Below are 14,907 nucleotides of genomic sequence, written 5' to 3'. Positions count from 1 at the left end.
CTCTGCACCAGACGAGAATGTAAAAGGTCATTTTGGTCTTTGGCATAATGGGGAAGGTATATCATTTTATATAGGAATGATAAGGGTGTTCTGTGCATGCAGGTCCAGTTTCCACCTACAATTCTAAATGAATGTTAAGGGTATCTGAAAGACTGTGGCCAATAGAGAAACTAAGTAGCGCTATGCCTTATGCTGGACAGGCATCCCAAGTCTCTAATAGTACAAGGTAGACCAGACATAGATTAATGATTAGCCTACTCTGCTGTCCTCCTTTTAAAGGTGTTGAGATCATTCTAGAACAAGTATATGCCTTAACTCTGGGTGGGGGGTAGGCAATGAAGTGAATCCCTACTGATTTGTAGCAATTACTTGGCCTGAGAAGAGCTTTAAGGGGCCCTTATAGGCCTTTCATTCCCAAAGTGTCAACACAATTAGTCCTATAAGAATGTCTATAAAATACCTAAAAGGGTATCAAGAAGGCACTTAACTTTCTACCAACGCTTCCACACTCTTATTAAAGAGAAGGAAATAAAGAGTCTGATAATAATCTTCCTGCAAGTCTGAAAAACTGACTATGTACAACACTGTAATATATTTGTAAACAAATTCCAAGTCCACATATCACAGTAGGGCAGATGTTAAAAGTCCCACACTATCAAAAAACAAGCAAAACAAAACCCCAGTGCTTCGTTTCAAGTTCCTTAAAAATTATTTCTTTGATGTTAAGCTGCTACAATTATTTGTGTCCATTCCTGTCTGTAATTCAGCTTCTCTGCACATGTTCCTGTCAATACTTTTTTATATCAAAGGCCTGCTCTATCTCTGAGTTATAGTTTATAGAACAGTGTGTGGTCCTTGGACCAGTACAGTCATCCTTGCCTGGGAAATTGCTGGAAATTCAAATTCCCTGGCACCTTCCAGATGATTCTTATGCATGTTCAAGTTTGAGAGCCACTGGAATAAAAGACTGATTAACTTACCAGCTGCTCTGATTCAGCAGACAGTATATACCCATTCAACATCCAGGACTGGGATTCTGCGCAATCCCGTGAGCTGCTAGCAATTGGCCCCATGGAAACAAAGACTGGGGGGACATAAATGACCTATCCAAGGTGACACAGTTAGTAAGTAGCAGAGCTGAGATGTTAAGACAAGTGCTTCTGCTCTTTAAAAGCGACCGCTTCCTTCCTCTCATTCACATCCAAGCTCCTTCCTAAATTTCATCATGTAATTATAATGTGACTTTGCTCTTTTCTTTCAAAATTTGAGTGTGAGGTTATTACCAGCCTCAGCCTCATTGTGTGTGTGTGGGGGGGGGTGGAGACAGACATGGAGCAGCAGGGTAGAGAGAACTGGGACAGGAAATAAGTACATAATACAAAAATTACTCAGGTACATTTTGACACTCTTTCAAGACAGTTCAGCTAGATTTAGATGAAGCTGTTAAAATTGTTGAATCAAGCAAATCGGCAACCCCATGCAGGTTAGAAAGTATGGGGTGGTCCTTAAGAAGATCCACAAACATAGTTCTGTTACCCCACAGTTCCATTGCTTCTCAGTAAGGTGCTCTCCTTTCCCATCTTCCAGACCCCGTTCTCTTCTTCCTTTTTCCATGCACCGTTTGTATAATATCTTCCTGGGCATGTGCGCCCCATGAATTTGATGACAGTTTTCTACTCCTTAAACAACATGACTTTTTGAGTTCGAGTGATTGTCAAGCAAGCAAACAAACAAACCAAAACCTAGCACCAGGCGCTTGGCGACAAAGCAGATTTTGTTAAGACTACTGCAGTAAGGGAGAGAGGCTGTAATATTAACAGAGCTCAACTCCAGCTGAGAGAGAGGTGGGTGAAGTTTTTAAGGGAGAATAGATAGGGAACCAAGAGAGGTTATGGGACATTGAAACAGGTGGGACAAAAGAGACTAGAGGCTATATAGAAATGAAAAAATTACAGAGTAGGGTAAGTGGAGAATTACCGAATATAGTTTGGCAAGGTGGGTTGTGACAATGTACAACTTCCAGTCTGGCAGCATTGAATTTTCTTAAAGAAAAGCTCAGCATGAGAGCTGGGGTCACCTTTTAGGGACAGCCTAATGCAGCTGGAAGTCAGGCTAAAGTTTGGTCAAGTCTCTTAGCAGAATGGTCAGGAAGGTTCTTTGGACTGTGTGGGGATCCAACAGTTCACATAATTTTTTTTGAGATTTCATTTAATTTAGCTCTGTTTTGCATTAAAGAGAAGTGAAATCATCTGTTATTTGAAATATTTCTAATTATTATGATGGACGTTATTTAGGTATTAAAAATTACCATCTATTTTTTCTGGACATGATCATATAAACCTAGACTCTACTAGACTTTCTAAATGTCAAGTAGCATTTTATTGTCAAGAACCATGAATGGAATCATGTTTTTAATACATTCAAGGGTGTAAATGAACTCACTACCAACTGAAAAAATAATTGTTTAACTTTTTTCAACACTAGTATTTATGAAGCAGAATTATACCCTACTTAATCATTTGCAAAATTTCTATTATAATTTTTACAACATAGGAAAAATTACTACATTTATTTGACCATAGACATGAAAGATAAAGCTAATATAGTTTGTGCTAGATGTAAAGCTAGAGATTTTTATGTTTCCCCTAGAACTTTAACACCACATTTGTCTAGGCTTCCACTCTCTGAGGTCTCTGAGACCCCATAACGAAGGGTTTCCGCACAAAACCTCATGCCCTGGATTCAGCAGAGTATTACCAAAGTTTGCTCCTATTTTTGACTCCATTCTAACAAGGCTACATCTAATTTATCTGCTCACTTAAATGGAGATGCTCAAGGGCTCCTGAGAGCTTTCTCCTTTTGGAGCCAGGAAAGCCTTCAGAGCCGATTTTGATGGCTCTGAGTCATCAGGAGAAAACATTAATTTCTGATTATCATATCTATATATAAACAAAGATATGAGTGAAACACATGCCCCCCCATGTCCATCACAGCACTGTTCACGGTGGCCAAGACATGGAAACAACCAAAGTGTCCCTCGATAGAGGATTGGATAAAAAAGATGTGGTATATATATATATATAGATATATAGATATATATATATAGATATATATATAGATATATAGATATATAGATATATATATAGATATAGATATAGATATAGATATATATAGATATATAGATATATAGATATAGTATATATATACATTGTGTGTATATATATATATATACAATGAAATACTACTCAGCTATAAGAAATGATGACATAGTGCCATTTATGACAACATGGATGGACTTTGAGAACATTATACTGAGTGAGATAAGTCAACCAGAGAAAGCTAAGAACTGGGTGATTTCACACATAGGTGGAATAAAAAACTGAGACTCATGGACACAGATAAAAGTGAAGTGGTTACCAGGGGAGAGGGACATCGGGACATGGGGGAGAGGATAGGGGGAATGTGTAAAGAAGGACAAATATAAGGTAACGGAAAAAGACTTGACTTTGGGTGATGGGTGTACAACATAATCAACAGTTCAAATACTATAGAAATGTTTACCTGAAACCTATGTACTCATTGATCAATGTCACCCTGTTAAATTTAATTTTCTAGATAAAATTTAAAAAAGGAAAGTTTAAGTTCCAAATTATTTTTTAATAAAGTCTAAGAGCTATAAACTTTAATTACCTAGAAAATTAATCTATATAAAAGTTAATCCCTTTGTGTTGACAAAGCCATATGTTTCTCTAAAGTACTTTTGAAATCTAAAAATCAAGTGTTTGCTAGAACATGGAAGAAGTGTTTAAAATAGGTACAACTGTCTTTATCATGGCTTTTGTTACATTGTTCTTTTCAACTTTATGTAACAAAGCTTGATATACTGGCAAGAGAACAGGCTTTGGATGCAAACACCAAATCTGCCATTTCTACAGAGAGTATGAGTTCACCAATTTATTTAATTTCTTCAAGGCTCAGTTTCAGCATGTTAAGAATATAATATTTACTTGATGTGGTTTGTGAATATTAAATGAGACGTGAATGCATAGGACACATAAGAGTCGCTCTGTATCCATTCTTGATTTTCGTGCTACTACTGTCTTTAAATTCAGTTTGCTCCAATTAGTGTTTGTTTGTTTGTTTGTTTTAATCAAGAATGTTGCTTTGACTAGAGACCTCACAACCTGGATGTCTTTTCTGATCCATGTTTGAGAACCCTTTACTCACAATTTTCATAATAAATATTTTCAGAGCCACTCATCTACTATTTAGAAAATTTAAAGGAGCTACGGATTTATAATAATTTCCTGAGATATATTTAAAAAAATTAGGCCCTGGACAGTTGGCTCAGTGGATAGAGCATGTACCTGGCATGTGGATGTCCCATGTTTCATCCCTGGTAGGGCATAGATGAGAATTGACCATCTGTTTCTCTCCCCCTTCTCTCTTTCTTCTCCTCCTGCAGCAAATGGCTCAGTTGTTCAGAGTGTGGGCCTCAGGTGCTGAGAATAGCTGGGTTGATAGGGATATCAGCCCTAAGTGGGGGTTGCTGGGTGTATCTCAGTCAGGTTACATGCAGGAGTCTGTCTCTCTATCTCCCCTCCTCTCTCTTAAAAAAATTAAAATAAAATAAAAAATTATATTTTGTAATTCACTGACTTTTCCTTTGAAGCATACAACACTTTGACATTTCCTTTCACTTTCAGTTTCATTTTCATTAGATGTGGAATCATTCATGCCTCTCATGAATGATTAAAAATATGACTCTAGTAAAAATATATATATATATATATTTATGTAATGCACACCTAGTTTTCCTGTACTCAGAAGCACTCATTGATTCATTTATTTATTCAATTAGTATATGTTGAGCATATATTATGAAGTATGCCCTGTTCTAATAAAAAATAAAGAAAGACCACTCTAGTTGCTGTGGTTGAGAAAGATATGCAGTTAAAGAGATAAGACCCACAGTGACTGGGAAAGAAGACTGTGTTTGGACCCGTGGAGCCCCACGCTCTTGGGTCTGGTCACATCATCTCTGAGGTCTAGAGTGTAAATGTGAAAACAAGCTCAAGGAGCTCAGTGGGTTTTTCTATATTAGAATATAATAGATCCCTTAGGACACGGACACTCATGAGAAAAAGAAAGATTTAATTTAGAGAAGTTAGAATTTGTGTATTACATTATACTCATTGTGATATATTTCAGCACATTGGCTTAAACTATCACATGATATAGCATTATCATCTATTTTGAGTTAAAATGTTTAGAGGAAAATAACAGACATGACCAGTTCTGAATTCATGAGGCTCTGACATTGATTGAACTGCTTCCAGGTTTCACAACTGATTTTTGGAAAAGTATATCCCTCTCCTAAGAAAGCACCATTGTTGCTCAATGCAGCTTTTACCGATGGTGGCCCCACAATGTGCAGTCAGTCAGGAAAGCCAGATCGGCTCAGGCACTGAGATCTTTCTCCCGGTGGCCTGTCTTGACTCATTTTCTTTTCTTTGTCCAGAATAGTCCACTAAACTTTAGAAGTTCCCACCTAATAAAATCCTGCCCCTCAAATCCTCCGCCTGGAAGGCTCACCTTGAACACCAACATCTTTTACCCAGATGACTTCTTTACTACTTAAAACCATGACAGCCAACATCTTTTCTCTCTGATATAGCACATGATCCATTTTTTCTTCAGTGTAATTAGTTAATTGTGTCAATATTGTACCCAGTTTTAAAGCTCCTTCAAAGTAAAGACTGTGTCTTGTTTGTCTTTGCATCCTCCAAAGTGAGAGCTAATGGAAACCCTGCACATTTGTGCTCAGTACCTGTTAGCCGAATAATCTATGATTCCTTCACTTAGCCATATTCTGCTCATCTAGTAGAGAATAACAGGGCTCATTTCTCCATCAATAGCCATTCTATGAAAGTTTTATATGTCTTATACTTTCTCCTGTTGTGTCTGTGAAAAAATATTTAAGGAGATAGTTGTCTACGGCCATACCACCCAGAACGTGCCCAATCTCATCTGATCTCGGAAGCTAAGCAGGGTCGGGCCTGGTTAGTACTTGGATGGGAGAAAGTTACTATCCAGTACAATAGCTTGTTTATCCTAATAGCCCAAATAGCCTTGGTCCAATGATTGCTCAGGAGAAAATGGGTCAGATGTCTCTCTTCTGGTAAAGAATGAAACCACAAACCAGGAAAGACACTGGTGAGCGGCCACCTCCTCAGATTTCCTACTCAAGGACTCATCAGAACATGACATACTCTGCGAGTTACATAAAAATTACGACTTCTAGGCTATTTCCAAATGGAGTTCATCAGTCTGTAAAATCTTCTCCATTGCTATGGTGATGATGCATCATTAGATATCATTTGTCAATTAATAAGAGCTGATTTATATCACAATCTCTTTTGTAATGTTGATTATCAAACTTTATTACCCAGGATTTCAAATATAATTTAAAATAAACTTTACAGATGACTATTATTTATTTAAAAGAATTTGCTAAACGCTTGATTTTTCTAATGTGTTCTTTAAAGAGTTATATATTTTTAGGTAAAATATGTTGTATTTGCCTAAATCCTTATTGTCCGTACAAGGTGTTTGATAACTTGAGTCTGACTTACCTCCCCAACTTCATGTCTTACAATTCCTGCCTTATTCCTTTTACTCTAATTGGTAAACCAAACTGACAATTTTTCAGAAAACATCATGTTGTTCACCATAAGGGTATTATTCATGTCTTTCCCTTTCCCTTGGAAGCTTCTTACTCAACCTACAAAACTCGGGCCCTGGCCGGTTGGCTCAGTGGTAGAGTGTCGGCCTGGCATGCAGGAGTCCTGGGTTCGATTCCTGGCCAAGGCACACAGGAGAAGCGCCCATCTGCTTCTCCACCCCTCTCCCTCTCCTTCCTCTCTGTCTCTCTCTTCCCTTCCCACAGCCAGGGCTCCACTGGAGCAAAGGTGGCCCGGGCGCTGGGGGTGGCTCTATGGCCTCTGCCTCAGGCGCTAGAATGGCTCTGGTTGCAACAGAGCGATGCCCCAGATGGGCAGAGCATCGCCCCCTGGTGGGCGTGCCGGGTGGATCCCGGTTGGGCACATGTGGGAGTCTGTCTGACTGCCTCCCCATTTCCAACTTCAGAAAAATACAAGAAAAAAAAAAAAAACCTTGGTTCAGGTCTCATTTCCAATAGTTATTCTGTCTTGGAACCTCAATCAGTCTGAACTGCCTCTGTTTTTGCCTCTTGTGTCTTCCTTTGTTTTTTATTTATTTATTTATTTTTTCATTTTTTCTGAAGCTGGAAATGGGGAGAGACAGTCAGACAGACTCCCGCATGCGCCCGACCGGGATCCACCCAGCACCCACCAGGGGCGACGCTCTGCTCACCAGGGGGCGATAATCTGCCCATCCTGGGCGTCGCCATGTTGCGACCAGAGCCACTCTAGCGCCTGGGGCAGAGGCCACAGAGCCATCCCCAGCGCCCGGGCCATCTTTGCTCCAATGGAGCCTTGGCTGCGGGAGGGGAAGAGAGAGACAGAGAGGAAAGCACGGCGGAGGGGTGGAGAAGCAAATGGGCGCTTCTCCTGTGTGCCCTGGCCGGGAATCGAACCCGGGTCCTCCGCACGCTAGGCCGACGCTCTACCACTGAGCCAACCGGCCAGGGCCAAGAAAGAGACGGGGGGGGGGAGGAGCTAGAGGCATCAACTCCCATATATGCCTTGACTACGCAAGCCCAGGGTTTCGAACCGGCGACCTCAGTATTTCCAGGTCGACGCTTTATCCACTGCGCCACCAACAGGTCAGGCGTGTCTTCCTTTGAAGCACTCACCATCACATCATATGTTGTATTGGAATTCTCTCAGCATTGTCTTATATTCCCAATAAAACATAGACTTTGCAAGAAGGGAGCCATAACTTAACTTCGTATTATCATTTCTAAAAAGGGCACCCTCCTCCTATTCGGTCTTCCTACATGTTTGAATTACTGTTCAAAAGCCCTTGAACAGATTTACAATACCACCTGGTATATTCATCTTTTGAGAGATATCAAAACATGTAGTTACAACTTAATAGAATTTCACTACAAGAATGTGTCTTTAAATTTATAAAAATACCTAAGTTATATAAATGTAAAACATAATTTATGTTTCTTTTTTGTTGATGATATAATTTTCAGGTTCTAACTTCTTTGAGTAACAAAATAATGCTTCCTTTGTAACTTTCATTTTGACATAACTATAAGGTCACATAGGGTGTGAGAAATACAGAAAGAGCCTATATGTCCTACACTTAATTTCCCCAAGGAGTCTATCCTTCAATTGGCATTTTAAGTTTTCATCAGAAGTATACACATGTAGAACTATAAGTTATTAATCTAACAACTATCAAACAAAATTCTAGTGTTCTTTTCCAAAAACGCTTGTATAAGCGAAATTGATCTTGCTCACCAAAGAACAGAGAACACTGAAGAGATTCTTTTTTTGGAGAGATTCTTGATAAAAAATTGAGATGTCCTCCACATATGAGTGTCTCAGAAAGTCACTCACATTCACAGATATTTACAACAGAGACAGTCATTGACACAAGATGATCAAATTATGATTTTCTGACATATGACGTATACAAAAAGTTATTTTTAGAATTTGAAAGGACCTTAAATAACCAACATCTTCTCTCTTTCTATTTTGATGCATACAGAACCTTTTTAAGCTAGCTTTAACCAGTTGTAGAGTGGAACAAGTGGTTACTTGATAGATTTCTTGAATAATGAGTTTCTATTTTGTGCAAAGTGGAAAGGAACCCATGGATTTTAAGCTATGTATGCTCTACCATGTGCTGTGCATTCTCACAAATAATCAGCCAAGGATTAGGTAATATTGGTATCACAACATTTCTCCTTTTCCCAATTTAGTCTGTTACTACAACTTAATCCCATGACCTCTCACTCACCTTCAAAAATCTTCGTTTAGGGCCCTTGCCGGTTGGCTCAGTGGTAGAGCATCGGCCTGGTGTGCAGAAGTCCCGGGTTCGATTCCTGGCCAGGGCACACAGGAGAAGCGCCCATCTGCTTCTCCACCCCTCCCCCTCTCCTTCCTCTCTGTCTCTCTCTTCCCCTCCCGGAGCCAAGGCTCCATTGGAACAAAGATGGCCCGGGCGCTGGGGATGGCTCCTTAGCCTCTGCCCCTGGGGCTAGAGTGGCTCTGGTCGCGACAGAGTGACGCCCCGGAGGGGCAGAGCGTCGCCCCCTGGTGGGCATGCCAGGTGGATCCCCGTCAGGCGCATGTGGGAGTCTGTCTGACTGTCTCTCTCCGTTTCCAGCTTCAGAAAATACAAAAAAAAAAAAAAAAATCTTCGTTTATTCTTTGCTAAAATCAGCCTTCATTCCGTTCATTCTAGCACTTCCCAGGCACAAAATCACACATAGAAAACTCCTCACAATTTGTTGACGGTGTTTCCTTGCTTCTTGGGCAGCCTAAATATTTTGCCCCAGATTTCTATCAACTGCCTTGCTCTATATCTTCTGCGTATAACATAAAGTATATAAGATTTCCTTTTCTAAAACTCAGACACTATCCTCTGTTGCATGCCTGTTAAAGACTTACCTTATGAGTCATTTCATCAGATGGCTTTCCAACAGGATTCTCATGTGGAAACAGGGAAGAGTGGGGAGATAGGATGTAGAGGCAAAACACTCAAGAGATTGAGAGCAGGATAGTCTGACATAAGGCTTAAATGTTGGATTCATCGTTACTGGCCTGTGTCACTTTATCACCTTGTGTGTGAGTTATACAACCTCAGTATCCTCCATTTATTCATTTGCAATACCTCCTCATTGGATTGTTATGAGAATTAAAGAAAACTATAAGAAAGAACTCCTTGAAATATGCAAATGCACATGTGTGCATGAGTTCATACCTATCAGCATAAAGAAAATAGATGTTAAAAGTATAGATAATATCTCCTTCACCCTTTACAATCTTTCCTTGGTTTGAGCTTGTCAATCAAGATCTCTCTTACTCTACTAATGACAGTGTGTGCTATGTTAAGTCAGCAGCTTCCTACAGGATATCTGGACAGAATGGTCCATGGCATGGAGTTCCAGCATAAGACTCTCTGGTTTTGTCACCTTTGCCATGGGAGAACTCAAGCATTTCTATTGACCTCCCCATGGCTCATCAACCTGGGAAAGAAAGAGCATTCTTATCTTGAAAACAAACTACTCTTTTTCATTGGGAAGAGTATATAATGTGGCAACCATACTTAGGACAGTATTTCTTTAATTTACTTTTTTATTGAATATATTGAGTTAACAAAGTTATACAGGTTTCAGCTGCCCAGGGATGAATGCTAACATATAATAAACTTCCAGATTTTATGGGCTAAACCAATAGTAAATTGTGAGTTCCTGTTCAGGATTATACAATTTGATGAAGAAGTTCCAAGATCTACAACTCTTGGAGAACTTCCCTCTAATAATAATTAAGTCACTAAGGTGTAGGCAAGCTCTAATTATTTAACATGTATATATCTGACTTAATCCTCACAACAAGACTATGAGAGAGGTACTATTATGTTGCCCATTACAGAAATGGAATGAAACACAGTGACTTCCGCTACAATCATTCACCAATAAATACGAAGCCAATTCAAACCCAGCCACTGGGGATCCAGAGGCCTTTGATGTCACAATGCTGCTTCCAACCCCTGAGAAAGCTTTCCTGAGAGTTATAAAACAAGAAGTACATAGTTAATACCCAAGGTCTTCTTAACCTAAAATAGAGTGGGCATTTTGAGGAAGATATCTTCAGATGCTTTTTCTTTAGTTACCTACAAACTTTTCAGGGAACATTCTCTCTAGATGTATCAACCAAAACTTGTTTATTAGGTGAAAACATCTCTCAATTATCCCTCAGTTTCCCATTCTTTCTAGAAAAAAAAAAAACTTTAAAAAATGCTGATGGATTTTCTCCCAACCCTGAGTAGTGATTCTGCTATTTTAAAGACAGTGTGGATGTGGGATTAGTTCTTCTGTAACTCAAAATGTCAACGCATTTGCCAAAACTAAATTTATCAGTTAAATGTAGCCAAAAGATTTAGTTTATCTAAATGTCCTACAAAAAAGAAACAGTTTACCACTGTTTTTACAGATTGAGGTAAGTCTGACATATTATTGACATATGCTATAGATTTAATTTAATACCCTAGTACAGATGTGCGCTCTGATAAATTTTTGTGAAATCTAGGCTAAGATGAGTAGAGTTGTTTCAATATTTATGGAGTTGAAAATGCAGAGTTAGCAAAGGAAGCATTTTAATTAAAACAATATTTTCCCTGTGTGCTCAGAGTAAAATATAAGGGGATTCTTTTAAAAAACTACTACCTGTTTCTGTACAGCTCCTGAGTTTTTAGGCACCTGGAAAGGGAATAAGGTTTTATTTCTAGTTTTGTTTAAACCTTTTGATTTTAGAACCATCAAAAATAAACTCAGCGGTTTCTCCTGATTTTTCTTTCTTTCAACTAAATTTGTATGACTCCTTAAGCATAGCCTTTTTAATTGTATCTTTCAGGTATCCTGGAGATAACTTCAGTGGAAATCGGAGTTGTTGCCGTCAAAGCCATTAATAGCAACTATTATTTAGCCATGAACAAGAAGGGGAAACTCTATGGCTCAGTAAGTATCCTACTATTATTTTAAAAATTTACTGCAGCAAATATTGTCAGTTTTGGAATGTTTTCCCCCAAACATTGAAAAGCTTTATTGTTGTTCTATTGCTAATAAATAAAGCCACCATGGACTGGTCCCAGGGTTGCCAAGGCTGGCAGAGTTGCTCCTACAACTCTATAGTCTACTCTGTTGTTCACTCATTAGTCTACCACACGTCGGTTGTAGTACTTCAGCCCACTGGAAACTACCAGTGTTGCATGGAAGAAAACTACTCAAGACACAAACTTATGTCAAAAGGGAGAGGAGGAGGCCTGCCAAGGGAGGCGAAGAAGACCTTCTGAATTTCCTTCTCCCTTAGCTTTTATTGATCAGAAGCAGAACTGAGGTAACAGGATTAAAAGGGAGGGAGGTCAGGTGATAAGGGGAAAGAATGACTAGTGGCCATTTTGCTGACATGGAGAAAGGGCTAATTTGGGTCAGTACTTCCTTTTTCTTTTGCTAATATTTAACAAGCACCAAAAAGGGGCCAATCTAGAGCCCCTAGGCTAATTTTTCTAAAGCCTGTTCACTTTCATTTCTTTGTGTCTGAACAAAGGTCACTCACTCACACAGTTTCTTGGTTTTGCATCCAAGAGACATCCACTCAGGGCTTTTAACTAAAGTTCTCCAATACAAGTCATAGAGGGTTCAAGGTTAGATGGGTGATTCCCTACAATCAGTCAGTGTTCTGGATTGCTCACTGGTCAGACTCTCACAGACCTATCTGGGCAGACTGGCAGGGCCACTGCAGACAACTTGGAGAAGAATCATTGAAAATAAAGATCTTGAATTGAGTAGAAAATCATATGATATGTGTATGTATATACAGCTAAAGATAAAAAAGAGACTCAGGTATTTGGTATCCTGTTAAAATCTGATGTGGAACGGACATATAAAAAAAAATTGGTCATGTTGTGTGCCATTCAATCAACTCCAGAATTTTATTTACTTAGACAATACTTATTAATTCCATTATGGAGCTGGTCTCTGGCCAGTGCTTTGGATACATACAATCCAGTGTTCCATAGAAAGTATTAAGAAGTGTCACTTTAAAATATGTAAATAAATTTATTTTGTCAATTAACATAAGGATGGGTATGCCAGCAGCTCTCAAGATTGAGTATGTGTACAAATCACTAGATTTATTAAAAACCACCCCAAGATTTTCTGATTTAGTAAGTCTGTGGTAGGATCTAAGAATCTGTACTTTTCACAGGGTCCAAGGTATTTCTCATACTACTAGTTCAGTAATTGTAATTAAGAATCTTTGAAACTTGATTCCATAATAGAATAGTTCTGTATTTCATTCATATCAGGTCCATTTATAATTGAAGGGTTAGGGGTACTTTGGATTAGTCCCTTTGGCTGGGGTAAATGCTTGTGGGGTGAGGGGAGTCAAAGGAATTTTAGTTAAATTTTTCCATTGAATGATACCATTATATGTTACTCTCTTAATGAGTCTAGAATAGTAATAGACAATTTTTTGTGTGTGTGTATGTGAAGGGCGGGAGAGAGAGAGAGAGAGGGAAAGGGACAGACAAGAAGGGAGAGAGTTGAGAAGCATTAACTCATAGTTGTGGCACTTTAGTTATTCATTGATTGCTTTCTTATGATGTGCCTTGATGGAGAAGCTCCACCCGAGCCAGTGACCCCTGGATCAACCAGCGACCTTGGGTTTCAAGCCAATGACCCTTGGGTTCAAGCCAGCAACCATGAGGTCATGTCTATGATCCCACACTCAAGTTGGCGACCCTCCCGTGCTCAAGCTAGTGAACCCATGCTCAAGCCAGAAGCCTCAAGGTTTTGAACTTTGGTCCTCAGCATCTCAGGCTGAGGCTCTGTTTGCTTCACTACTGCCTGATCAGGCAGTAATAGACTATTTCTAAAAACTGGTTCCATTTAGAGGCTCACAGTGTAAATCACTTTTGAAGCATTTTTTTCTTTTTCTTTTCAATGAATGTGCCCAGGTCTTTTCTTAATCTACTATGACCAGAGTAACTGGGTAAAAAGACCAGGTGTATGTGTATTCTTCGAAGATATACTGATACACACAGAGAGAGAAGAAAACCAATGCTTTAAAGTAAAGTCAGCCAATGTGAATTTATATTGAGGGAGAAAATGTAAAACGTTTAATTACAATCAAAGATTAAAATAATTTTTAATCAATAATATATACTTCTTTATAAAGGTGACACCAAAGAAAAATGACTAACTCTCAAATCAACTATAGCATAAAAGTATGTAATATTTTTCCTCCCATTTCCCCACATCTCTCTTTTTTTTTTCTTATCACAACACAACTCATGTATGCTTCTTCCTGAGCTCTAAGGTCTCTCAATTATTTCACCCTATTTCTCTATCTAAAGTAGGTGCCCAGTGGCTTTCTATCACATCACCCCATTTTGATTATCTGCAATGGCTCTTATCAGATATTTTTTTCATTAATGTGCTGTATGTTGACTGTCTCCTCTTAGTAGATTGTGAGGGGCCTTCCCTGCCCCCCACCATTTATTTCCTCAGCACTTAGAACCATGGAGTTCACAGAGTTGTGCAATGCATAGACCTATCCCCACTTCCAGTTTCCTCAGCTCATTACAATCTATGCTCCCCACTACCAGGGTGTCCCAGGGAGACCCCATCCTCTCATCATAGTCTGCTCCAGTGATTTTGCATTGCCAACAGGAAGAGTGAAAAATCCTCACCTGTTCAAATTAAACGGAAAAAATTCCTTACACTGAATGTCCTATTCAGGATAGAATGGGACTGAGCATTTTGCATCTAAAGAGTATACCATCAAAATTCATGAGTCCACATCTTATATAATTCTGTACATAGGTGACAAAATTGGGGGGGGGCAAATTTCATTGATTTGATAAGCTTTCATAAAACATCAATTAAGCACCCAGAGTGATTAATTACACCAGCACAATATTCTATTCCCTTGTGTATTTTCTCTATTGGGGGGGGGGATGTGTATTTCCCATATTATTTTCACTATTTATTCTCTGAACAATGCATTTATTACATTATTAGTTTTCTCTTGATTGACAGAATTAAGAAATTAAATTATAAAACTGAATTTAAACAGAACAGGCTCTCAAAGGGCATAATGTAAGGACCATAGAAATTTACCTGGTATCCTAAAGAAATCCAAAAATCTTTTAAACTAAGACCCTACTTTGAGACTGTGCTCT

The 14,907-nt window shown here is 38.9% G+C and overlaps 1 protein-coding gene and 1 long non-coding RNA gene across 2 annotated transcripts in view; one reads left to right on the top strand and one right to left on the bottom strand.

Moving 5' to 3' along the window:
• Positions 1-14,907, bottom strand: part of LOC136320357 (uncharacterized) — a 417,937-nt gene that overhangs the window by 107,645 nt on the left and 295,385 nt on the right. The window lies entirely within an intron of this gene.
• The window catches only part of FGF10 (fibroblast growth factor 10), a 95,850-nt gene that overhangs the window by 77,615 nt on the left and 3,328 nt on the right, over positions 1-14,907 (top strand). The window contains exon 2 of the mRNA XM_066240626.1: positions 11,577-11,680. Within this exon, the coding sequence (XP_066096723.1) occupies positions 11,577-11,680 (104 nt within the window). The remainder of the gene's footprint in view (positions 1-11,576; positions 11,681-14,907) is intronic.

This window comes from Saccopteryx bilineata, chromosome 1 (assembly GCF_036850765.1).
Source record: "Saccopteryx bilineata isolate mSacBil1 chromosome 1, mSacBil1_pri_phased_curated, whole genome shotgun sequence".
Taxonomy (NCBI): Eukaryota; Metazoa; Chordata; class Mammalia; order Chiroptera; family Emballonuridae; genus Saccopteryx; species Saccopteryx bilineata.
The sequence above is the reverse complement of the archived record's forward strand: the minus strand, read 5'-3'. Positions and strand labels throughout refer to the sequence as shown.